General features: G+C 41.0%; 1 protein-coding gene across 1 annotated transcript; it reads left to right on the top strand.

The window, feature by feature from the left end:
• The first annotated feature begins 1,063 nt into the window (after positions 1-1,063).
• TTC4 (tetratricopeptide repeat domain 4) lies at positions 1,064-10,876 on the top strand. The gene is made up of 10 exons (XM_014058803.2): positions 1,064-1,211; positions 3,750-3,867; positions 4,006-4,167; positions 4,542-4,619; positions 5,053-5,177; positions 5,275-5,361; positions 5,457-5,671; positions 7,030-7,111; positions 8,037-8,119; positions 10,325-10,876. The coding sequence occupies exons 1-10, from the start codon at positions 1,113-1,115 to the stop codon at positions 10,425-10,427; spliced, it is 1,152 nt and encodes a 383-aa protein (XP_013914278.2). The 5' UTR covers positions 1,064-1,112; the 3' UTR covers positions 10,428-10,876.
• The last annotated feature ends 16,357 nt before the right edge of the window (positions 10,877-27,233 follow it).

The following is a 27,233-nucleotide window of genomic DNA, read 5'->3' on the forward strand; positions in this document are numbered from 1 at the left end:
TACTCTTAGATTTACCACGAGAGTAAGTGTTCATACTATATATTAAATTCAGTTTTCTTGAGATTGGGTCTTTTTTTGTCTCAGACTGATGTGCAAACCCAGAACCTTTCAGTGAGCTGCTAATTCAATGTATTCTAGGAATTCATATAATAAACTTAGTAATAGAGACAAACGTTGTGTATATCCTATACTTCTACCTGGATAAGTGTTGCTGGGGAGAGACAACAATCTCCCTTGCGTTAAATTCATAACATATCAATGGTGTCTTCTGGGGGAAAAACGGACATTATTTGACAGTCACCTCCTGTGATTTTTAAATTTTAATTTCACCTACAGTCCTACAGGGGTTTTCTGCTAGTGGCTCATCCTAGCACTAGCCAAAGTGAGCCTGCTTTATGAAGTTAGCTAAGGTCGTGGCTGCCACCTTGCTGTGGAGCAAAGTGAGAGCAGTTACGCTGAAAAAAATATCTCAGCCTTGAACAGATGCAGGATTTTAAACTTTCAAGAGTTTACACAATGAGAGCTGTAATCTATGACTGCCAGCCGTTGGGCAGTTCGAGTCTCAGGGTTTCAAGTTTGACTCAGCCTTTCATCCTTCCAAGGTCGGTAAAATCAGGATTCAAGATTATTGGGGGCAATAGGTTGACTCTGTAAGTGGTTTAGAGACGGCTGTAAAGCACTGAAGCAGTCTGCAACTCTAAATGCTATTGCTATTGCTAAAAGCAGTGTCATTGGGCTGATGGACCAGGAAGGCAGAAATCTTTTATTAGACAAATGTGAACTAGGCAGTGCACACTTAAGGGGAGGGAGGGTTATATTACAATTGTTTTCTCTAGCCAGGTTTCCTAACTAGAGCAGGGATGGGCAAGCAGGGCAACTTTACGACCTGTGGACTTCAACTCCCAGAATTTCTGAGCCACCGCTGTAGTAGAGTAAGCACCCAAGTAAGGATAATGGAAGCTGTAGTCCAGCGGGCCTGGTAGCAGAAAAGGCGAGGAGAGAAACCCCGGCCTCGCATCATTGTAAGCCCCAACAGCCCGCGTTCGCCTTTCTCGACTGCAAGAGCCGCCTCCGGAAGGGCGGAGCGGCTGAGGGGGAGGACGCTTTCACACATGGCGGAAAACGAGGAGGCGGATTGGGATGCCTTCCTCGACAAATTTCAGGGCCCGCAGCGGTACGAGGGGGCCTTCGATCCCACGACGTGGGAGCAGGTGAGGCTACGGAGCCGGGGGTGGGCACTGCCCGGCGGGAGGATGCGCTCTTCGCTTGGGAGGCGCGTTTCGTGTCTCGGGTGGCCATTGCTGGTTGGAATGAACGGGAGAGGCGAAGCAAATCTTCAAGGGTTGATCCGGGGACGAGATCGTCTCCCTTTCCTAGAGTTTTATACAGTGGTTCCTCCAGAGGTCCCGAAGGGGCGTTTTGGTTCTTCCGAACAGCCCTTTAAGGTGGGCTGAGAGTCGGAGACATGGAAGGGGATGACCCCTGTTAAGGCCACAACGGCTGCATGCAGTTCTCCAGCGATTCTTCCGGGTAATACAGATAGTTCTCGACTTGTAAGCATTTATTTAGTGACCATGCAAAGTTGCAACTGCACTGGGGGGAAAAACATTTAGGCAAGAAAAACGAAATGCACAGGTACAGTATAGGTGGTACCTTGCTCAATGTTAGTAACTGTGAGAGGGATCTTGGAATTCTAGTGGACAACCATTTAAATATGAGCCAGCAGTGTGCAGCAGCTGCCAAAAAAGCCAACACAGTTCTAGGCTGCATAAACAGAGGGATAGAATCAAGATCACGTGAAGTGTTAATACCACTTTATAATGCCTTGGTAAGGCCACACTTGGAATACTGCATTCAGTTTTGGTCACCACGATGTAGAAAAGATGTGGAGACTCTAGAAAGAGTGCAGAGAAGAGCAACAAAGATGATTAGGGGACTGGAGGCTAAAACATATGAAGAATGGTTGCAGGAACTGGGTATGTCTAGTTTAATGAAAAGAAGGACTAGGGGAGACATGATAGCAGTGTTCCAATATCTCAGGGGTTGCCACAAAGAAGAGGGAGTCAAACTATTCTCCAAAGCACCTGAGGGTAGAATCAGAAGCAATGGATGGAAACTGGTCAAGGAGAGAAGCAACTTAGAATTGGGGAGACATATCCTGACAGTTAGAATAATTAATCAGTGGAACAACTTGCGAAGTTGTGAATGCTCCAACACTGGGAGTTTTTAAGAAGATGTTGGATAACCATTTGTCTGAAGTGGTGTAGGGTTTTCTGCCTAGGCAGGGGGTTGGACTAGAAGACCTCCAAGGTCCCTTCCAACTCTGTTATTCTATTCTATTCTAACCTCTTGCCGATTTTCATATTTAGGATGGTTGCAGCATCCCCGTGGTCACACAATCAAATTTGGATACTTGGCAACTGGCATGTATTTATGATAGTTGCAGTGTCCCTGAGTTGTGTCATCGCTTTTTGCAACTTTCTGACAGTCAGTGGGGAAGCCAGATTCATTTAACAGCTGTGTTTCTAACCTAATAACTTCAGTGATTCACTTAACAACAGTGTCAAGAAAAGTCATAAAATGGGACAAAACTCATTTAGCAACTGTCTTGCTTAGCAACTGAAATTTTAAGCTCAATTGTGGTCGTAAATTGGGGATTTTACCAGGAACGTATAGAAAATGTATATTTGATCATTCTTGTAATAACCGCAGCTAGGGTTCTATTTGCACAAAATTGGAAAAATGAGGATATCCCTATGGATGACATTGTGATTAGGACAATATTAGAATGTGCAGAAATGAATAGGTTAGCACTTGAAATTAAAGAGAAGGAACAATCTGATTATTACAATATATGGGAATTATTTTATCAATGATTAGAGAATAAATATAAAAAGTGGAAAAAAGCAGAAGAGTGAAATAGAGAAAATGTTTTAACAAAGTTAAATAAGTTAAGAAAAGGATTGTTATAGTATTAGATATGGTATATATTAGTAATGTTAAGAATAGATAAAATAGTAAATACAGCTGTAATCTGTCATTGCTATAGTATAAAATATTTGCACAAAATATGTGTATCCAGATGACATACTGTTTAAAGGAAGGTGATGTTTGAATTAAAATAAAATAAAATAAATATATTAAAAAATTGTGGTCATAAGTCGAGGACTACCTCTATTGCAATTGAACCTGTGAACAGCCTATGATCTGCTATGCCAGTCATCAGGAAGCCTAGGTGGGGATTTAAATGGATCTTTGCAGGAATTACATCCTTTTGCCTACAATGTCAAACTAGTCTGATTACAGATCTGCTTCTTTTGATGGATTATTATTGATTAATCTGCCCTCTAATTGGTGTTGATACTTAGCAACCTGATAAATAATTTTTCTTAGTGACAATTATTTTAGGGAAGTTTAAATGCAATATTTCCTAACAATGGCTGTACTCATTTACAAAGTTAACAGCTGAAAACTTAAAACTTCTTTTAAAAAATCAAGAGTACATTTACCTTTTCATGCCAGGTGTGAGGAACTTATCCTCCAGATGTGTGTAATTGAAGTCCACAGTTTTTCCATGCTGGCTAAATGAACTGCAATATCTGGAGGCCCTCAGATTTACAGGAAAAGCAAAATTTTCTTTCTTCTAGATATTTCAGATATTGGGTATATTTTCAAAATCGAATAGAAGTTTTGAATTGTTTATTTTCTTCCATTCCTGCTATCTTGACTTACCTTTTATGTGTTCATAGGAATTTGACCAGATTCCAATTTTCATGAAGAATGCCCCTACTGAAATAAATCCTAAAGAAAATCCTGATCTGGCATGCCTTCAGTCTCTCATTTTTGATGGAGAACAGAGTTCTGAAGGTACCCTTTTATACTATGCATAATATTTTAATATTATACAGGTTATAATTTCCCTCTTTGGAACTGTATTGGTGGCTAAACCAATTCATACCAGACGCTTTCTAAAAACGGTGATGTCTGTTGTGTTTTCCTCACCAGAGCAAGCTATGATGTATAAGAATGAAGGTAATGATTATTTCAAAGAAAAGGATTATAAGAAGGCTGTGATATCCTACACAGAAGGACTGAAAAAGAAATGCAGTGACTTGGAATTGAATACTGTACTTCATACAAACAGAGCAGCAACCCACTTTTATCTGGGTAATGTGATGCATTACACACACATACACACAGACATTCATTTGTTCTAATGCTCATTTATCTCTTCAGAGGATTCATTTTAATACAGCTTTGGTAAAATAGAGTTTGTAGTGTTACTGTGGAAAATCAAAGCCTCAGAAACTGTCCTGTACTACAAAATCAAAAGTACATTAATAAAATAAACCACCTTCAACATTAACATGAGTAACTGGAGGGAGGGGTTGCATCATATTTTGCCCTAATCAATTAAAATACTTGGATTTCAATACTAAATTCGTCTTATTTCAGAATGTTTCAAATTTTTTTTCTAATGAAAATCTCACTATAGAGGCTTTGCATAGGTGAAATCTCTAAATTCAGCTTATATTTTTTAGGCAACTATCGCTCAGCTCTGAATGATGCTGTTGCAGCAAGAAAACTGAAACCCAGCCACCTCAAAGCAATAATAAGGGGTAAGAAACTCCACTACTGTTTTAATGTCCAATTCTCATAGTATGTTAGATTCCGTGTAATTAAGGGAATTCTATTTATCAAAATAAAAGATTCACAGCAATACATTCATGCATATTGCAAGGTGTTACTTTGTGGAAAGTTAGAAACGTTCAGATATTAACAATGTAATTTTAAGGGTTGTTTGCATTTCTTGGCAGCAGGAGACAAACTAAATAGAAGCACCTGGAGTGATGATCTATGGTAGTTTAATGATGAAAAATAGCCCCTCTGGCTTGGATAAATGGTTCAATCCCTCAATTGAGTCTTTACATCCCATCTTTTTTTTTTCACTTTCATAACCAACATTACTACATTGGCCTGTTTAAAGTATATTGTTTGCTATGGAATACAAGTATATTTTTACTTGTATAAAAATATGCTGTACTTTTATAGGAGCACTGTGCCATGTGGAACTCAAGCATTTCTCTGAAGCTATGGCATGGTGTGAGGAGGGCCTGAAATTAGATCCACAGGAAAAAAAACTTCTGGAAATAAGAACAAAAGCAGACAGACTTAAGGTTAGAAAGCATTAAAAATAAAAACATGTAGATACAGAGTTCGGTGAAGCATTGGCAGCTCTTACACTATCGCTGCATAACTTCATTTGTCTTGCAGCGTATTGAAGAGCGAGATTTGAGAAAAGCAAAATTTCAGGAGAAGAAGGAACAGTCTCAGAAAGAAGCCTTGCTTAAAGCTATTAAGGTAGCTGTGGAAAAAAAGCAATCCTTGAAATGTGAACCTGTCCTGATGTTTTAGATCTGTGCCTCAAGCTGGATTGTTTTACTTTTCTGACCTAGGATCGAAACATCAAATTGTCTCCGATCCCCTCAGCAGATGAGATGGCCATATCAAAAGACCTTGCAGAGGTGTCTTTAGACGGACTCAGCTCTGAGAACGGCAGTGGGGCCAAAGTTTACCTAGAGGACAGTGGCAGCCTTACCTGGCCAGTGCTCTTCCTGTATCCCGAGCATGGACAAACTGACTTCATTTCTGCTTTTCATGAAGAATCCAGGTTAATGTTTTCTCAAAGCACAAAATAGCATATTAAATTGTAGGTCAAGTTTGTGTGATTTTTTTTTCACAGTCCAACACCTGAGTGGTTTATGCCAGTGATATATATATATAGGAATGTGTTTATGTCTGCTGGCCTGCTGTACATGTTGATCTCTTATTTTCTTATTTTGTGTATCTTTTGTCATTCCGTCTCTAGTTTTTTTATACACCTCTTCTAATTTTTTCTGATCTTGTCTTTTCTTTTTCTTTCCCCCACATAGTCCTCTAATATATTCTTTAGCTGTATCCCACACATTTTGTAATGAGGTATCTTTTATTTTCTTTAAAAAAAGAAAATCAATTTCTTTGATTTTTCCCCCCCCTTTTCCATGAATTGTTGAAATTCCTTTTCATTTAATATTGTTTGGTGTAATGTCCATCTTGATTTCTTTTTTTGTCCCTTCCATGTAATTATCATTGGGTCATGTGCTTGCTTCAATATTTGTGTCTTGTATATTATACAGTAAATCAATTGACATCCACATCATGTCTATTCTAGACCACGACATGTGTCTGTTCGAATAAAATGGGTACTGTTTTCTATCCAGGTATCTTCCTCGCCAAGCATCTTGAATACCTAGTTCCTCTACCATTGTAAAAAAAGTTGCACATGTTGAAGTGGAATAGCAAATGTACCCTGTTCTAAGTATTTCAACCATGATACTGTAGACATAGAGAGGTTCTGATGAGCAGAGCACTCCTGTCATTCTTGAGGAACTGCTGTTCTCTTTTCTCTTGGTGAAAGGGAAAATGGAATGTTTTCTTGGATCATTTTCAGCCGTACTTTGTTTTGGTTGGTTGGTTGTTTTGTCTTTCTGTAGTTGCACTTGGAGCAAGATAAAATGATGACACTTGAGGCAATAGGAAGGGAAAAATTCTAGGGTTGCTTTAGTTTTTACCTACCATTCTGGGGAAAATCAGGACAGCTATTTTGATCCTGTAAGTCTCCCTTGTTCTACTCCCAGAATGTTTTATGCTCTTTTCTATCAGATAATACCAAACAAGAGCCCTTCCACCATATAGCATAAGCTGCCAAGGGAAACCTCATTTTCATGGTGAAGCAGGGATTATGTTATTTCTTTAGTACATAAGACACTTTTGACTTTAGTAACACAGCCTTAAATAAAAGACAATGAAATTCTGGTCTTTCTTTGAAATAATAGAGTAGGGTTATGCCATAATACTGAAAATTTTGTTACCCATTATCAGCTTTTAATGAAACTAAGTTGGTTTGAAATAACAAAGCAAAACACTGCTCAAGTTGAACACTTCCGGTGGCTAAAGCACTATTTTCACTTAATGCATTTTGTGTTTCAGATTTTCTGACCATTTAGTTGTTATGTTTGAAGAATCTCCTGCCTGGGATACAGAAAGAAAATATGTTCCTAAAAAACTAGAGGTACAAAAGCACAGTCAGTACTTTAACTTTTTTTTTAAAAAATGATATAGTCTTAGAATTGTTAGAATTACATTGCATTTGTATACATGTATGTATATATTACATTGGATTCCTTGCTTACTCAGTTGAGTTTTTTGGAGAAGGGATATTTTAAATTCTAGGTTTATATTACATAATGGACCCTAACGCGCATTTAAAAAAGCAATAATATAGCATCTTAATTAAGTTTCCATTAAGTTTGCATATCTAGCCCAGTGTTATAACATGATCAGTTATTAATCTTAGACAAGCCAATATTGTGAATAAAACCTTTCTAAAAGAATTCCTTCTTGGTTGTCATAAATATCTTTTATTTCCAAAAAAAAGAAAGATTAAGCTTAGAAATAATAACTCATTTTGAATGTGATGTATTTCAGTAGAGAAGTTCCAGGAAATAAAATGAGTGGATGGAATTTTGTGCCCTCAGATGCGTGATAGCTACACATTTGGGTGGTTTTAAAAGGAGTCTGGACAACTTCATGGAAGAATGAGCTATCAAAGATTCTTCCGAGGGCTGTGGGTTATCTCCTGATTTATTGGTATCTAAGCTATTAGGGACCAACAACAGTGAAAAGGATCTGTTACCCACTATGCCTGTTTCTGAGCTTCCTGACCACAACTCACTGATCACATCTGCCCCAATGCTAGACTAGATAGCCCTTTGACCTTGTCCAGTAACAGTCTCCTAGTAGTTCTCAAGTTATTAAAATCTCAAGACTCCTCACCCACCTTTACATAACCAGAATAAAATAATTAAGTCTTCAGTTTCTCATCAGCCAATTAATTGCTTGTTAGTTTTTTAAGTAAGTTCTGTCTCGTCTGCATAATATGTTAATCATTTTGTTCATGTGTTAAATTTGTTTGTTTCTCCTGTGACAATGAACAGCTTTATTTTGAGGATGAAGAAAGAGGAGATATATATCAGATAAACCCAGAAACCACATTGTTAGAGGTGTTGCAGCACAAAAGGTGAGTTGTCGAACTATGACTTGAGTGTTTTTGTTGCTGCTATTTTTATTTATTTTTTAAAAATGACCATCCAACTCTAATGGCCTCTGGGCAACATACAAAACTAGAAATAAACATAAAAACAACTAAGAACATTTTATTAATTCTGACTCTCAGAATGCAAGGTATTGAATGAATAGGGTCATGATTTCAAAAGGAAAATACATCAAAATTTATCCAGGTAAGAGCACTTGTTTACTTTTTTGATTACATAAAAGACATTTTCTGTATTTATTGGTGATTAGAAGCTTCTTATGGACTTTTTGCATGAAAATGAAACAAACTGAACTTGTGATTTATGGCTGTGCTGATTAGATAGTTTAGCTCAGTGGTAGTCAACCTTTTTCTACTTACCACCCACTAATGGATCTTTCTTGATGGAAAAATTTCCTTACCGCCCACCAGTTTTTGCGCAAGTGCGGAACATAAGCATATTTCTTTTTTTCAGACATGGGTTCTAAATTTGTTTCATAATTTAACAACTACTTTTACTCTTACGTTTTGATCTGCACTCCACACAGTGCTTTTTTCCCTCCTCTTTTCCCTTTTATTACAAACACCAAAAACAATGCTGTATTAGGTGCCAATTTTTATTAAGTGTCATCATCAAAACAAAATTCCTTTTCCTGCCTTCTTCTTCTTTACCTTTCTTATAGTATTTCACTATATCAAGGATATCTTTTTCCCTTTTTTATTTTCTCCTTCTCCTTCCTTTACTTATTTCTTTCTTTTATTTTATAAGATAACAAAACTTAATTTATGAGCCAGACTAAACACTGCTTACTCTCCTCCTTTATTTTATCCCCCTTTCTCTATTTTTCTTCCCTTTTTTGTTAATTTTTTTAAATCTTTTTCTTTTTATCTCCTTTTTTTTAACCTTCCTTAGGGCAATGTACAAAAGTAAGGCTGAGCTAGTTAGCCCACTTATTATTATTAGCCAACAACAATTCTCTCCTGCCTATAACTTTTCTTTCTCCTATTTTGCAACTGCTCTGCTCTGCTTTATTTTATAAGATAACAAAACTTATCTGCCTGTCCCTGCTATCAGTTTCACTCCTCCCCTTCCTCTTCCCACATGTTTGCTTGTTTACGTGCACACGCACTTTGGTTTATTGATGTGTGTGCTCGTGCTCGCTACTGTTGAGAAACATAGGATTATCAACAACACATTATTAAAAGTAAAGAAGCAGTACAGAACTTAGCCTGTGTTGTGCACTATGCACTAGCTCAGTTAGCTAATATATTTCATTGAAGTTTTCCCAACATAGTTTTAATATTTCTGAACATTGATTTAATGGTTCCATACCACAGCGCTATACTTGTTGGCTGGTCTCCCAACAAGGCTTTAGTTTTAAAACAGTTACATAAGTAAAACGAAAAAAGATGGAGAGAATCCTATAGTTTTGTCTACCTATATTTCTGTAGGTAGACCTTGCCACATAAGGAATGGCAAGCAACCCTTTCTTTCTGAGTTGCATTGTAATGTCTAACACAACTCTGTAGTGACAATGTTTAGCTAAAGGACTGTACATGCAAATGCTTCCCCATGACCGTCATTTTTATTGAAGACATTTATGCTATATTTATGGATGACTGGCATGTCAAAGTGACCTGCCAGGGGCGCTCTTCACTCTTGACATGATAAATCTCCACTTGAATGAAGCTGTTAGGCTCTCCAGATACACTGGACCACAGTTCCCATCATTCTGCTGGCTGAGGGTTATAGGATCTGTAACCTAATTCACCCACTAGATGACAGTGGGTGAATTAGATATTCTGTCAAGAATATCTGTAGGTGAAACATCTCTATATACTGGGATAGCCTATTAATTTCCTTCAAAAATCTCTTGCATGTATCAGAACAGTTTTTTCCCATGCTAATCCCCCTCAGAAATGTTGTAATTAGGCTCCCATTATCCTGAATTCAGCACAAACATAGATACTTGGGATGGAAGTTTAAGGGAGCGCTACATCATCTGGAGACCTTATGGTTGGAAAAAGTTGATCTAACCTGTAGGTTTGTAGTAGTAGTTACCAATTTTGGAATTATAGAAACAGTCCTATAAAGCAAACATTTTCAAACACCAATCTAGATTTTTCTTGAATATAGTTAAATATATAAGGTAGCTAAGACCAGAACATGATTTTCTAAATACTGTTTTGCAGGTATTTTGTAAAAGCTGGAACTCCCGCCTTTTTAGTCCTGGTGAAAGATGCTCCTTTCTCTAAAAGCTATTTATTTGGGAAGACAGTTCATCAAGTAAAGTGAATTGGGATGACCTCAACAAGAAAGCAAAGATCAGCAGTGACTCTCTTCTTACCATTTATGCAGTGTCCTAAATTGGAATGTTTTCAGAGTATATATTTTTCTGTAACAATTAGGATTAAGAAAAGATAAGTGTATATCAGGCTACTAAGAGCCATGGTGGTGCAGTGGTTAGAATTCAGTATTGTAGGCTAATTCTGCTGACTGCCAGCTGTTCAATTCTCACCAGCTTAAGGTTGACTTAGCCTTCCATCCTTCCAAGGTCGGTAAAATGAAGACCCAGATTGTTGGGGGCAAAATGCTGACTCTAAACTGCTTAGAGCTATAAAACACTGTAAAGCGGTATATAGGTCTAAGTGCTATTTCTACTATACTTTTACCTTTCCCTCTGTATTTGAATAGCTAAGCTATCTTATTTCTCCTTTCAATAAATTAAAACAAACCAAAATAAATACGTTGCCTTTGGGGTTTAAAGTATCAGACTATTTTGCATAAGAGAAGCAACTTTTTTGGATATTAGCTAACCTATTAAAAATTCTAAATATCAATTTTTCATTTATAGATTTATGAAACCATTTGGGTCTGGGTCGCATTTTTCATACTTACGTTCAGTCTGCAGCACTGGATTTAACAGACCCAATAGTTTCCAGCTTTTCTCCTGTTACTATCTAGCACAGTGATGGCGAACCTTTTCGGCGCTGAGTGCTGAAAAGGGAGTACTTTGCGCGCTCATCTAGGCCGCCACTAGGAAGAGGAGACGAGCTTCCCAGAGGACATGCACGCGCTGGAAAATGAACGGAGCACGCGCCAGCAAGTCTTCTGGTTGCTGCTGCACATATGCACGTGCTGATCAGCTGGTTGGCACACATGTTCACTCCGGAAAGCAGAATACTTTCCGGAGTGAACATGTGGTTTCCAGCACTGCCCCACGCACAAAGGCCAGCTGATTGACGTGTATGCATGCATGCCAGAAACCTGGAAGAGGAACAGGCGATGCCCCGTGTGTGCCCCGTGTGCCTGGCGACATGGCTCTGTGTGCCACTTTGGGCACGTGTGCCATAGGTTCACCATCACAGATCTAGCAGGTTCATGCTGATCAACAAATAGTTCAATAAATAGTTTCTTGGGACAGCAGAGATCAAGGTCCAATTTATCCATGTCTGCCTTTTAAAAAGAAAATAAAAGAATGCAGAGCTGAGGACTCTGCAATTGTATTGGATTTTTGCTCTGCTAAGAACAAATGAATAGTCTGTGGGAAATAGAGGTTAAAATGAAGGATGAATTATGATAATTTATATGTAGCCTGGCCCTACTTGTCATTCTAGGTGACTCATCTCAATAATAAAATCCAAACGAACAAATTAATAATACTTACTGCATCTGAGAAACTTAGGCCATACAGATTAAAGAGGTTTTTTTAAATCTCCTGAACTGTCTCAGTTCCAAAGGCAAACTATTCCATAGCTATAGAGTTTTATATTCTGCAGGAAGTCTTGTTAATAGGATGTGCTCCTGAACATAAACACTGAAAGAATACCAAGCGAACACACAGTAGAACCTTACACTGAAAAAGTAAAATAATATACTGTAGTTGCCTTGGATGCAGACTATTGGTTTAGCCCAGCCATTGAAATATGCTAACAAATATTCATTATATTTGAAAGAAAGGATTAAGAAGAGCCTTGTTACAAGGAAGGGACCAAGAGAAGGAAGGCCCAGAAGTTCTTGTCTCTTAAACCCAAATATTCATTTAACTATCAGGCCAAATGTAGGTCCATCAAGAGAGGCCAAATTCAGAAACCATTGTATAGGTCAGGACTAGTTTTATTGTCTATGTCTGTGATGGCAAACCTATGGTACGGGTGGCCAAAGTGGCACATGAAGCCATGTCGCCCAGCACATGCGGTCTTGCCTGTTTGTCTTGGTTTCTGGTGCACATGCATGCGTGACAATCAGGTGCAGCCCTGATGAGTGTGCCCATGCGCATGCGATATTTTGGCACTCAGTGCCAAAAAGGTTTGCCATCACTGGCCTGTTAACAAAATCTTGCAAGTCTGTTTTTATCTATTTGTATCCCGCCTTTATTACTTTCACTGAACATACCCAATGCACTTCCTCCTCCTATTTCCCCCATTTGGTGAAATGGGTTGGGCTGAGAGTGATTGGCCCAAACTCACCTAGCTGGCTTTCATGGCTGAGGTGGGCTCATGATCTCCCACATTCTAGGCTGGTGCATTAACCACTAGACCAAACTGGCTCTTTGGCAGTTTCTTCCTCTTCCCTCTATATTTGTGGGAAGTAGGGAGGGATTCTGGCATCAGATCCCAATCCCAATTAAGACATCCTAAATTGACATGAGTGGGTGGGGGAGAGAAATTGTCTTCCTATAAGTGTGTGGCTTTTTTAAAAACCCTCCCCTAACTTGTAAGCAGGGGGAGAGAAAAAATATATTAGAATTTGCATTTTCTAGAAAGCTAAAGGGAAAATCAGCTGGAGCATTTTTCCTAAGTAAAAGAAACCCTACCTGTGGGTTATTATGCTTCAGTGTGCATAATAATTTGCTAAGCTTTTAGTCTGCTTTCATCCTGGGAAACTCCATCAGTTCAGAGCCATCAGTAAGAAAGACAAAATATTTTACCTGCTATATTTCTGTGCACTGACGCAGCATTCTCCAGAGTTCAGGTGACTGCTGGGGAAAAAAAGATATTAATGGCAACATATTCTTTGAGGTACATGTTCTTTAAGAATCTGCAAATCCCTTGTTGGGTGCTGAGCAGGAATCAAATTAAAATGAATCAGCTAATGGTGCTTAAGAAGGTTCAAGCTCTTGGCTCCCAAGAGAAGCTCATTCTGAGCCATCTGTGAAGAGCCACACAACCTCTCCTCCTGAGTGAATTGATACAAAGATGGTTACAGCAACTCGACATATGCCACCATTAAAAAAAAGTTCATGTTTTAGTGGCGCCAGGCAATATCTGGAGCAATTAACATCAATGAAAATTTAACTACTGGTTGCAGTAGGATATGAATTGTACTCTTAGAACATACAAAATGAGAGGGAGGAGGGGTTGCACTTAAATTTACAATAGATGGACAACTAGATCTCCCCACTACCTCCCTCTACCACTGCCACCATCCAATTCTTAAGTTTATTCTTGCACTAGGGCAAAGAGGATTGCATCTATCCAGAAATCAAATAGCTACTATCCCATTTTATGTATCACCAACTTCCAACAAGCATCATATGAACTTACTGCTCTGTGCAGCCTTTTGGCATGTGGAGGTGATAAGGTAGCACCAGACTCCTTAAAGCAGATGCGCCTTTTCTCAGGATAAGGGAAAATGGGACTTTCATGCAGGGAAAGGGACGGGAAACCTGTAATTCTTGAGATGTCATTGGGCTATAATTCCCAGAATACCTCATAGTCATCCTGACTGACTGCAGCTCCCAGGAATATCAATTTGGCAATATCTGGACAGTTACAGGTTCTCCATCCCTGGTAAGGAAAATAGATCAAGTGGAGTCAAATGCTCTGGTATGACCTTAAATATGTATATTAGAGGCTGGTAATAATGAGAAATCAAGCATGTGTAGGTATGAAACAATCATTCCAGAATTATACTGCAAACAACAGGTTTTTCAGCTTTCTGCCTCATTCACTTCCAAGCAGTTAACAAAAGATTTACACAACACAAACCCACAGATATTCCAAATACACAGTCCCTCCCTCCCTGATTCCCTCTCTGTGTGTATGTACACGGCGCACACATCGCATGGTTAGAACTTATGGTTCTATTAAGGATAATACCTGGCCTGCAGACATTTGGACAATCGCCAGCAAAAAATCATTATCACTATAGTAAGTATGCTGCTGCATGGTTAGAAGATGTATGGATTTTTGCACCACTCCCCAAACTTCGTTCCTGTGTCACATGAACCCAGGAAATTGAATTAATAGGATGCTTTGAGTTAATTATGGGTACACCATCATACAAACATAGCTTTTTATAGTTTTCTTCCTAATTGAGAATCTCATTTTCTAATTGAAATCTCCACATCTGGCAACAATAATTTCAACCTATAGCAAAGGTGGATGATCTTTCAATGGCAAGGCACCCCTCCATTTTTCAAAGCCCAGACTACAACTTCATGCATCTTCCATTACAAATTGCTTCATTGAATTTCTGTTAGCTATCTTGATAGAGCACCATTGGCTAGGTGCCCACTACCTCCCAGTTGCAGGAAAGAAGAAGAGGGTGCAATTAGAACGGAGGTGGTATTCAGCAGGTTCTGACCAGTTCTGGAGAACCAGTAGCAGAAATTTTGAGTAGTTTGGAGAACCAGCAAATACCACCGCTGACTGGCTCCACCCCCATCTATTCTTTGCCTCCCGAGTCCCAGCTGATCAGGAGGAAATGGGGATTTTGCAGTAACCTTCCCCTGGAATGGGGACAGAATGGAGATTTTTACAGTATCTTTCCCCTGCCACACCCACCAAGCCATGCCCACAGAACCAATAGTAAAAAAAAAATTGAATCCCACCACTGAATTAGAGCCTTGCCAAAGGAAACGCTTCTGGTCATCAAAACTTATTGGGAAAGTATTTCCACCAAGGATATTGTGATCCTTGGAGGTTTCAAAAGATTCAACATCCTGATCTGAAGAGACCCCAGCCAATTGGAATGGAGGCCGGAAGGCAGCTTTTCAAGTTTTAACATCAGAATGCCCCCAGGGGTATTTTGTCTTTAGCCTGGAACACAAAGTAAGCTCTGATGCAATTTCATATCCACTTTCCTGTCAGCCCTGCACAGGATTGTACTCTGAGAGATGAGCAAGAGAAGATAGACACAGCCTCCCCAAGGATTTCTCAGATAATAAACACATCCTGTTTGACAATTAGGAGGACATGAACACTGCTGTGGTTCTTTTTTTTCCTCCTGGAAAAGTCAATTCAGAAGGACTGCAGTTCCTGTTCCAGTCATAATTTTAAAAAAGTGAAACATTGTAGTTTAATAAAAATGAACAGAAACAAAACCATGCCAAATCCATTAATCTTTTTTTTTGAAAGACAAATGCTCAAAATGGGGATGGAGTCCAGCAGTGCAACGAAATATGTTTAAAAATAAAAAGGCCGACAAGGAAATTGTCTAGCTTCATAGCATTTCACCATTACAAGGAAAAAAAGGTTGTACAATACATTTAAACATGTACATGTACTTTTCAAGGTGTAACTCAAATTTTTTCCAACCCAATACTATACTATAATTTGGAAAAACCTTAAAAATGCCAATTATAAACTCTAATGCCCAAGTAAGGAAGTACCTCTAAGTATTCACTAAGTACCTTCGAAGAATATATTCAAGAAATAAGCATAAATAAATACTTACATATTTTAATCCAATGCTTTTCAAACTTGGCAACCCAAAGATGTGTGAGCTTTAACTTGCAGAATCCCCCAGCATGCTTGCAGGAGAATTCTGCCAGTTGAGATCCACACATCTTAAAGTTGTCAAGTTTGAAAAATACTAACACATCATTAGCCGTATAGTGGAAAAATAGAGAAAAATACAGTGAGTTCCAATTACTCTATACATGCTGGATGGAAAATGTAGACTTTTCTCCAATGCATTGAAAAGTTGCTTGCTTGAGGAATAACTCCTATGCTGGCCTGCTTTAGCTGATTCAAACAAGATCCTTTGGGATCTCATGTGTATCTCTTAAGCAGCCAACTTTCTATAGAGCAGGTACTTTTGGGCCAATAGAATTACAGGAGCAAATATTAATGTGACTTTGGCCTAGCAAGATTGTTATGAATTGGATGGGAAGCACAATACACCCCTCTCAAAAAAAAAAAAAACCTTCAGGAAAAAAGACCAGGTATAAAGGTAAATAGTAACAGTAATACTATACATAAGAATATTGTGGAGTTAACCCTCAGAAATGCTACCAATCAAAATGATTATGCAGGGATTGTAAAATTCTGTGAATGGTGTTTGGTAATTAGATAATCAAAACCTTGTTTAGACGCATCATTAAACCCATAAACGCTGAGTCTGTGCCATGGTAAGTAGCTATGCTATTGTAGTAGCACATCAGTACACCCTAACAGAATAACAGAGTTGGAAGAGACCTTGGAGGTCTTCCAATCCAGCCCCCTGCTCAGCCAGGAAACCCTACACCATTTGAAACAAATCGTTGTCCTATCTCTTCTTAAAAACTTCCAGTGTTGTAGCATTCACAACTTTTGAAAATTGTTCTATTGGTTAACCCGCTCTCACCATAAGGAAATTTCTCCTTTGTTCTAGGTTGCTCCTGTCCTTGATTAGTTTCCATCCATTGCTTCTTGTCCTGCCTTCAGGTTGACTCCCTCTTCTTTGTGGCAACCCCATAGATATTGGAACAATGTTATCATGTCACCAAGTCCTTCTTTTCATTAAACTAGACAACCCAATTTCAGCAACTGTCCTTTATAGTTTTAGCCTCCAATCCTCTAATCCTCTTTGTTGCTCTTCTCTGTGCTCTTTCTAGAGTCTCAACATCTTTTTAAAACCGTGGTGACCAAAACCTTTATACCAAGGTGTTATAAAGTGATATTAACACTTCACATGATCTTGAGTCTCTGTTAATGCAGCCTAGGATTGCACTGACTTTTTTGGGAGCCGCAGTGCATTGCTAGCTCATATTAAAGTGATTGTCCACTAGGACTCCAAGATGCCTCTCACAACTATAGCACGCTAATAAAGATTGTATTACGCAAGTCCACTTTAGCAGTAAATGGAAAGCTAAAGGTTACCCATATTTGGAGGAGGTTGTGGTTTTCTCCAGATCTGGCTGCAAAAATGTGAACAAGCTGGCCACAAAGCAGTTTTCTGTACAGATAATCCTTGATTTATAACCATTTATTTAGGGACTGTTCAAATCTATAGCAGTATTGAAAAAATTACAGTTATGGCAGTTTTTCACACTTACGACCACTGCAGCATCCCCATAGTCACATGATCAAAATTCAGATTCTTGGCAACTGGCTCATATTTATGATGGTGGTCTTGTCCCAAGGTCATGTGATCACCTTTTGCGGCTTTCTGACAAGCAAAGTCAACGAGGAAGCCAGATTCATTTTATAACTGTCTTACTAACTTAACAACTTCAGTGATTGACTTCACAGTTGTGGAAAGGAAAAATGTAAAATGGGGCAAAATTCATTTAACAATTGTCTTGTTTAGCAATGGAAATTTGGGGCTTAGCTCTGATCATAAGTTGAGGACTGCTTGTATGTTTGCAGCTCAGACTAGGTAGCACTACCTGTTCTTCAGCTGAATGGCGTGTCATTCATTATGGTAGGGACCAGTGGTGAAATTCAATTTTTTTTACTACTGGTTCGGTGGGCATGGCTTTGTGGGCGTGGCAGGGGAAGGATATTGTAAAATCTCCATTCCCTCCCCACTCCAGAGGAAGGATACTGCAAAATCTCAATTTCCTACCCACTCCTGGGGGAATGATACTGCAAAATCTCCATTCCCTCCCCACTCCTGGGGGAATGATACTGCAGAATCCCCATTCCCACCCCACTCTGGGGCCAGCCAGAGGTGGCATTTGCTGGTTCTCCAAACTACTCAAAATTTCCGCTACCGGTTCTCCAGAACCTGTCACAACCTACTGGATTTCACCACTGGTATAAGGTGACCAGATGTCCCGCTTTTGGCGGGACAGTCATGATTTTTAATAATTTGTCCCATGTCCCGCGGCGTGTTCAAAAAGTCCCGATTTTCCAAAAGAAAGAAAATCAATTTTAAAAAGGACACTGTTAAAAAAAAAGTTTTTATTTCTCTGAAGTGTCGTTCCCGATGTGGCCTTTAGAGGGCAGTGGTTTCCCTCTCTCCACGAGGCTCGCTCGCAGCGCCCGACGAGAAGCAAGGCTCCCTCCCCTCCTGCGCGCACATGCGTCGACGCGTGATGTTTTTCTGCAGGGAGAGCGACGGGTTTCCGGTGGCGGCAGCACGGCGAGGAGGAGGCTCGGTCCCGGGCCAAGTGGCTCAGCCATCGGAAGTTTTTTTTTTGCCCGCTTCTCTCGGGCGCCGCTCCCCCTGCAGCCATACTGTGCAAGCCACCGTCAGCAACCTGGTCCAGATGAGCCGAGGGGAGGCAAGTGGGGATCCGGTTGGGAGAGGCTGGTGATGGGGGTGGCTTTTGAAAGGGTTGGGGGGCATTGAGGGAAGGCAATCGGGGGAAGGCTGCTTTGCAACCGCCAGTGACGTCCCATCCCTCCCGCTCTTGCCTTTCCTTCTGCTTGCTCCATCCCAGCAGAAGCTGAGCCCGCCTCTTATTTGGACCTCCTGCATCCCCCCCAAACGGAGCACCCCATTTCAAACAACAAGGGGTGCCAAGCAGGGCAGGGTTGCAAACACCCCCCTCCCCCCAAGGCTGTAGGTGAAAGCTGCTCTCCAGCGTCCTGTCCCTGGCTTGCCTTCCCGGAGCCACCTCTGTAGAGGTCCTTTTTGGCTTTAACGCGAAGCCTTGAGAGGGGAACAGGGCGCGCCCAGGCACCTGTCTTGGACTCTGCCCCTGAATCAGCAACGCTGGAGAAGCGGGCGCGGATCGCTGGCTTTTTAAATCAACTTTTTGGAAGGAGTATGGGAGGACGGATGGGGCAAGTACTAAAGGCGTCCCGGCTGAAATCACTTTAAAAAAAAGCCATTTTTAAAAAATCCCACTTTTAAGGTGGTGAGCAGATCTAATGGTCCTTCCGACTCCCCACAACAGAAAAAGGGAGGGGGGGAGAAAGTTAGGGAAGGAAGGAAAGAAGGAATGAAAGGAAAGAAAGAGGGAAGGAAAGAAGGAAGGAAGGAAAAGAAGGAAGGAAAGGAGGAAAGAAGGAAGGAAGGAAAGGAAAGGAGGAAGGAAGGAAAGAAGGGAAAAAAAGAGTGACTGGCCTCATTTCATCCAAGCAGGTTTTCATGCAGGGGTGGGTTTCAAAAATTGTTTGAACCTACTCTGTGGGCGTGGCCTCCTTTGTGGGAGTGGCTTGCCACCCATGTGACCGGATGGGAGTGGCTTGCTGCCCATGTGACCTGGTGGGAGTGGCCAAGACGGTGTTATTACTAGATATTACTAATTACTAGATATTATTAATATTACTAGATCATTATTAATACATAGATAACTGCTGGACATTGCACACCCACTCACTCACACCCTCCCACACCCACCCACACCCACAAACTATGACAGTGCCAGGAAAACACCAAAAAATAAGAATACCCCCCCACAAAAGACTGCCAATGAAACCAGTTTTTTTTCCCTAAGCCTAAGGACAGGAAAGACAAAGTCACTGGAATAAAAACCATCAAGGCAATGTGGAAAATTATAAAGGACAGGCGCTCACAGAACCATCAACCACCTCAGAATTACCTAAACGAGGGTGAAACACACAAAATCTAGCAAAGCTGCCTTGCACCAACTTGGCCTGCCCATAGAAAAGCACCCACCTTGAGACACATAAACCATGCACCAACCTGTACACTTAAAAGCAACATATTGCATCACAAATAAAACATTTGCAAAAAGGAATAACATTTCTTGTAATAAACATTCTATAAACAATAAATAAATAAAAATTCCCTAAAATACTAAAAACCACCACGTTCAGAGAACACCAAAGGACCCCACAGTCCTCTCCCTCCTTATTTTTTTTCTTTTTTGACCTAACTTTCTCCTCCTTCCCCCCTCAACCCCACTTCCTTCTAGCACTGATGATGTTACCTAGTTTGGTAATGAAATGCCTGTAAGAAAACCACCAAGCTCAGAAAGCAGCAAGGATCCCACTATCCCCCCACCTCCTCTTTGTCCCTCTCTTTCTCTTGTTTGTCCTTTCTCTTTCTCCCCCCCCCCCAACCCACCTCCCTTCTAGCACTGATGATGTTACCAAACTAGGAGTGCTGGAGAGCAGCTCTCACAGGGCGAAGAGCTTCCCGCTACAGGCACAATCTATCTGCAGCCGTAAATGACTGCAAGCAGCAGCTTCAGGCATCTGCTCGCAGCTGACAGTTGCGTTTGGGAGCGGAGGTGGCGGCAGCGGAAGCGGGCACAACACGGGATGTTCCAGAGCCCAGGCACTTTTGGAACCTTTGCAGGGCCAGGAATGAGTGGAAAACAAGCCCACCGCCGCTTCCGAGTGCCACATCTTCGCTTCGCAAGCGACAGACGCGCTTGTTGCGAGGCCGTCCCATGCTCCAGCCTGGCCAGGGAAGACAGGAGCCCTTCATGCCCACCAAGCTTCCACATGATGTGCCACCTTGGTCATACCAGGGCAACCTTCCGCCCACCTGCCAGCCTGCCCACTGAGTGGTGGCTGGGTGGGCGCCGGTGTGCCCTGCTGCCCTGGCCACGTGGTGCCCACTGCTCACCTTGAAGGCAACATCATGGAAGTCGCCACTGCTGCTGAGTGAGGACTGGCTGGGCAGTGCCCCCTGTTAACCACCCTCTCCTGGGCCATGCCCGTGCCCCTACCCGGCCCGCCTGCTGAGTAGAAGGAGGCAGCGGGGATGCGTTGCTAGGCGGCCGGCAGGGCAAAGGTGGGTGCTGCGCTGCCGCACTTGCCCTTGGGGCTTTTCTTATGGACATGTTGACTGGCACTGCTTCAGGGCGCCCCGGGCACCGGCTCCTCTGAGTGCAGCCCATTCCCCCTCCCAAGAAGGCCTTTTTCTTTTTAAAAATGCCTCTGCAGACAATCTTGAAAACCTGCAAGGTTGCTTTGGGAGGGGGAAGACAGGCAGAATTCCCCCCAGCCCTTCCCTGGTTGCCTGCAGCCTCAGAGCCTGCAGAAACTTGCACAGTAAAGTCAGTTAAGAACTTCTCTCGCTCGTGAGATTTTCTTTACTGTACAAAGGCTTGCTTTAAGGCTGCAGGCTCCGAGGCTGCAGACACCCAGGGAGGGGGGCAGGGGGAAATGCTGCCCATTTGTCCCCTTCCAAAGCAACCTTGCAGGTTTTCAAAATCACCTGGAGAGGCATTTTTTAAAAAGAAAATCCTGAAAAGCCACAAGATTTGGAGAGATGGGCAGCCGGTCTTTTTTTTTTGGGGGGGGGAATCCCCAGAACCAGGAGTGCAACCCGCACGGCTTGTTCAAAGAGCAAAAGAAAGGGACAGGAGAGGAGTTTGGCTGTTTGAAAAGCCCTGCTTGGAACTCCTCTCCTGTCCCTTCTTTTGCTCTTTGAACAAGCCTTGCGGATTGTGCTCCCTTTTCTTTCATAGCCAGCTCGTTTCCAATTGGGGGAGGGGGGAAGAAATCGATTTTTTCCATCCCTCTCCATGGATCCCCACTCCAATTGGAAACGAGCTGGCTATGAAAGAAAAGGGAGCACAATCCGCAAGGCTTGTTCAAAGAGCAAAAGAAGGGACAGGAGAGGAGTTTGGCTGTTTGAAAAGCCCTGCTTGGAACTCCTCTCCTGCCCCTTCTTTTGCTGTTTCTACATGCCAAACGGGTCGTGCTGCCTTGTCGGCACGGGCGCTTTGCAGCGACAGGGGCCAGAAGTGGTACCGGCATTCCCGGAAGTTAATTACTTCTGGGTTCACCGACCATCCAGTTCGTGCAAACCGGGGCGATCCGGGAGGAACCCACCCCTGTTTTCATGCCTAAAATGGGATTAGATTATGATTCTTGATGAATGTATTCTATTTTATTTTTCTTTATGTACACTGAGAGCATATTCACCAAAGACAAATTCCTTGTGTGTCCAATCACACTTGGCTAATAAACTATTCTACTCTACTCTATTCATTTCTATTTCAATTCTAATAAGGAGTTTAGCTTCTCTCTTTTGAAAATGTAAGCTAGCATAAGGCATTATAATGCAAGCTAGCCTTAGCTTTCAAACAGTTCATTTAGTGACCAAAGTTACAATGGCATTGAAAAAAGTGACTGATGACCATTTTTCACACTTAGCGACCGTTGCAACCATTTTTCACACTTAGCGACCGTTGCAGCATCCTCATGGTCGCGTGATCAAAATTTTGATGTTTGGCAACAGATTCATATTTATGATGGTTTCAGTGTCCTGGGGTCATGTAATCGCCTTTTGTGACCTTTTGACAAAATATAAAAAATTTAATCAACCCCCCCCCCCCGGTTAATGGTATCCCTCTTTACCAATCTGAAAATCTGGTCACCTTACCCTGGTAGGGACCTGATCCAATAATGTTAATATTTCTCAATTACTACCAAAAGAATGTTCTTGTTTCAAATATGATTTGGAGGAAGTGATCCGATCTTAGGTGAAAGAAAACATCTTCCTTCTATTTGTCAAGGAAACCCAACTTTTTTTTCAGATGCTTTAAATCATTACAACTGGTTCAAGGGCAGGGTTCTTTGGAGAGCTTCCAAAAACAGAATCTGGAATCCTCTGCCTGGATAATTTTATCGCAGATCTGTGACCATTTGCAGCCATTCCTTTCGCAATTAGGAAGAAACACAACAAAGGTTAATCCTTTGGCAGAACTCTGTGCTTCGGAGCTTGAGAAGAAATGGTTTTTAAAGGGTTTTTAGCAAGAACAATCCATTGAAAAGTGATAGCAAACATTCAGAAGAAAAGATATAAGACATAAAAAGAAGAAAAAGAGGGGGGGAATCTAGGAACAGGGGTCTATTCAAATGAATTGAAATATCTTAATCATGGTAATCATAGGTATCTAATTAAGATGTGATTGAACTATACTAATACTTTTAAGTGTGTAAATTAATTATGTTAAATTTATTACATAAAAAACTGAATTTAAGATACGTATTACTTACAGAAAACAGATGAAAGGGAATGATAAATTTGTTTTCATTTCTAAAGGGAAGAAAAAAGTACACTGTTTATGTATATAAAAATATAAGTTGGAAAATATGAGAAGAAAAGAAATACAGCTAAAATTGGAAATGGAAATATAATGTAAAATGAATTATGTATATGTGAAAATGTTAAAGGGGGAAAAACAGACAATACTCTGTCTACTTTTTTTTTTAATTATGTAACAAACAAACAAAAACTTTGTTTGGAAAAAAGAGAAAGGACAAAATGCAATAGAACAGGTAGCGCTTGTTCCATCCCAATAGGATAGCCAGAAGATGGCAGCATAAGGGAGCTTTTGAATGCCTGGCAGTGCTGATGCATAGAGGTCTAAGAAAATAAATTAAAACCAACCTGCTCAGGAGCCTCCCCTGCAGCTCATCAATCACGGATCAAGCTTCTTTTCCATTCCGTTTGATTGGGTGAAATGATGTCATTCCTCACCAGATGCAGATGCACTTCTGGTATAAATTAAGGGACTAGGTGACAGCACAGGGAGGAGGGGGGATGTGTTGCAGTTTGCACTTCCCTCCTTTCGCTTGTGTGCATTAGCAAATACTGGATCATTAGAATAACAGCAATATTAAAAGAGCAAAGAAGACTGGGTCAGTCGGGCACAGGACTAATTATTGGATTGGTAATGGATATTAATGTGTGTCTAACAATGAGCTGCTGTTTGTATTAGACCTTAGTTCTACTGGCATGAAAACAATCAACTTGTTCTTTGTTCCAAAGCCCTGCTTGATACCTGCATCCACAGTTTACCTCTGATAGAACAGAAAGAGGAAATGGAAGCTATGAAAGCTATTTCACCATCCCTGCTGGGAAACCCCACAGCTTCCTGAAGGGTTATCAGGTAAAAGCTGTGTTTTTCAGACTTATTTACTTATATCCCACCTTTATTGGTTTTTAAAAAAAATAAATAACTCAAGTGGCCAACACGCCTAATATTCCTTCCTCCTCCTATTTTCCCACAACGACAACCCTGTGAGGTGGGTTTGGGCTGAGAGAAAGTGACTGGTCCCAAATCACCCAGCAGGGTTTCCTGCCTAAGGCAGCACTAGAACTCAAGTCTCCTGGCACCTTAACCAAAGTGGCTCCTTCTGAATTGTTTCTGCTAACAAGACCTTCTGAGTGCTAAGAAGGGAGCCAAGATCTGCATTTAATAGTCCTTTTTCCCCTGTTTTTTTTCTCATTGTGAGTCATCTTTTTCATGTTATAGGATTAAGAGAAGGGTTTGCTATGCTTTACACTAGCTCTGGAATCCTCTGACTAAAGAGAGGACGATATAATGATGATTTCATGATGATGATAATAACATGTACAATCTTTTATCTTAGGATTGTAGGAAGTTTTAAAAAAAACTCTCCTAGAAAAATGAAATATCCTGGGAAATATTGAAAAGGCAGAATATTATATTTCCCTGGATCAGAAATGGAGAAACATGTTTTTAGGCAGGAAGCGGACTCACTCTTAATAGCCCCCACCTTTGTCAATGGGCTATTTAAAAGCCTGGGCCAATCTATTCTACATAACAAAGGTCTCCCCTCTTCAGCTCCATGGTGATAGGATTAAGGCATGATAGTATTCGCCCTTTACCCATGTTACCACAGGGCACCTGGGAAGAAGCAACGTTCAACCAAACCTGGACTCAAGACAGTCTACAGAGTTGGCCCTGCATGGCCCCATGGGAGTCTGACAACCAATCAGAATACAAGATCAAGATCAAAGGCCAAAGAAGGCATAAAACCAGGAGCTTTCAGCATGTTGCTCTCTTTTCTTGTTCACCCAACATCTGGAAGCATGTGGTCCCCCTTTTCTGTTCAAGAGCTCAACCCATGTGATCCTGTCTATCATTAAACCACCTTTCCAAGCAGCCTCCATGTTTCCAGTGTCTTTTTCCTCACTTGGAACTGAACCCAAAAGGACATTTCTTCTAACAGAATAAAATTGTGTCAGGAAAAACATTGGACTGTAAATTGAAAACAAATCTGGCCATTCAACAGAAGTGTGGTCAGATCAGTAATGATCTGGAAAACAGCGCAGAAATGTTCAGGAAGTACAAAATAAGATACTTAATGAGAAATTATTGCTGGACAAGGTGATCACACCAAGCATGAACCAAATCATGTTCCATGGCTCTCCATTCATTTTGGAGTCCAGTTGAAGGGCAAATACCGGTATCTGATGCCTCTTTTATATTTCTACTCAAGTCATGTGGTCTTCAATAGAAACCCAACTTAAATGTCGAAGTGGGCCAGGAGTGGGCCTTTTCAGTTTTGACCCAATTGCTGTGCAATGCACATTCATTCTCCAGGCTTTACATTGTGCTGCATGTGCTGTTTTAAGTCAGTTTTCTTGCTTTAGCTGCTCTTTTATTCATAATTGTGTTATGTTTTGTATTATTTACTTTTGCAGCATAACACTCTGATAACAATTCCTATACAGTGGCAAACACATTTTGGGAGGGGAAAATAAAATAATTACAAAATCTACTTCACAGAACATGTTGTGCATCCATAGCAGAGCAAAACCTATTCTGATCTTCTTGGATATGCATAACTGTGGGTTTAATAATGGATCATGTTTGTTTTCAGACCTGTTCAAAAAAAGTGTCACAGAATTCAGTTCTGTGTGACAGAAAGTGAAGCAGCCAGGAACTTGTGAAAGGGGAAACTGAGGAAACTTTGTGCTCCTTAAGAGTTGATACTACCTTGATGGCATATAGTCAATGAAACAGATGAAATTTGTGAGAACTTTCAAGATGCTCCTTTTTCTTGCAACCTGTGCTTGCAGCCTGATAGCTGGGCTACAGATTTAGTGCTTTTATAGCAATAGCACTTAGACTTATATACCGCTTCACAGTGCTTTACAGCCCTCTCTAAGCGATTTACAGAGTCAGCATATTGCCCCCAACAATTTGGATCCTCATTTTATCCATCTCGGAAGGAGGGAAAGCTGAGTCAACCCTGGGCTCTGTCAGGATTGAACTCCTGGAATGAGCAGTGAATTAGACAGCTACATTCTAAAGGGACGCAGTTGCTTAGTAATTAAGATGCTGAGCTCGTCGGTCAGAAAGGCCAGCAGTTTGGCGGTTCAAATCCCTAGCACTGCATAAAGGAGTGAGCTCCTGTTACTTGTCCCAGCTTCTACCAACCTAGCAGTTCAAAAGCACGTAAAAAATGCAGGTAGAAAAATAGGAACTAGCATTCCGTGCACTTTTGGTGTTTAGTCATGCTGGTCACATGACCACGGAGTCATCTTCGGACAGCGCTGGCTCTTCGGCTTTGAAACGGAGATGAGCACCGACGCCTAGAGTCAAACCTTTACCTTTACTACATTCTAACCATGGCACAGAATGCTAGACCTGATTTCAAAACTAGCATAATAGTTCATAGGCATGGAGCATTTCTGTGCCAGCAAAGTAGCTTAACCCATTTATATAAGCGCCTAACCCCACACTAAATATTAAGAAAAAGGGTGTTTTCTTATCCTGGCATGTGATGCTTGGTGAGACAAATAATACCCAAAAAGAACCATCAGCTGCTTAACTTGTCCCATATTAAATGTACAAAGATAGGCACCAGTCACTAGCCTCATTTTTGTGTCAGAATAGGGATTAGCAGCAATAAGGGCAGCACAGTTTACACTGGCATACTTTTCTGCCAGCTCATCGACTGGAGGATAACAATTTAATATTGTCACCTGGCTGTGCCCTAAAACACTTCCTCCTCCGTGATGCTCTTGCAATTTTGCAATCTGGATCAGCTTGAGCTGGTTGCCATGGTTCTAACTTGACAACAAGGAGAGCAAACTCAGGAGTTGGCCCAGTATATCAACTGCAAGCCCATCTTCACCTTGGGATATACAAAGCCAGACAGATCCTTAAAGGCTTTACAGAGATTTGCTAGGGTTTGCCGCCAGTCTCCTGTATGTACAGTGGGATAAGTTCAATTGTTATGAGATCTGCAATCTCTGCAT

The sequence above is a fragment of the Thamnophis sirtalis genome, unplaced genomic scaffold (assembly GCF_051295495.1).
Source record: "Thamnophis sirtalis isolate CommonGarterSnake01/CBP01778 unplaced genomic scaffold, rThaSir2_p1.2 scaffold_7, whole genome shotgun sequence".
In the NCBI taxonomy this organism is placed as follows: Eukaryota; Metazoa; Chordata; class Lepidosauria; order Squamata; family Natricidae; genus Thamnophis; species Thamnophis sirtalis.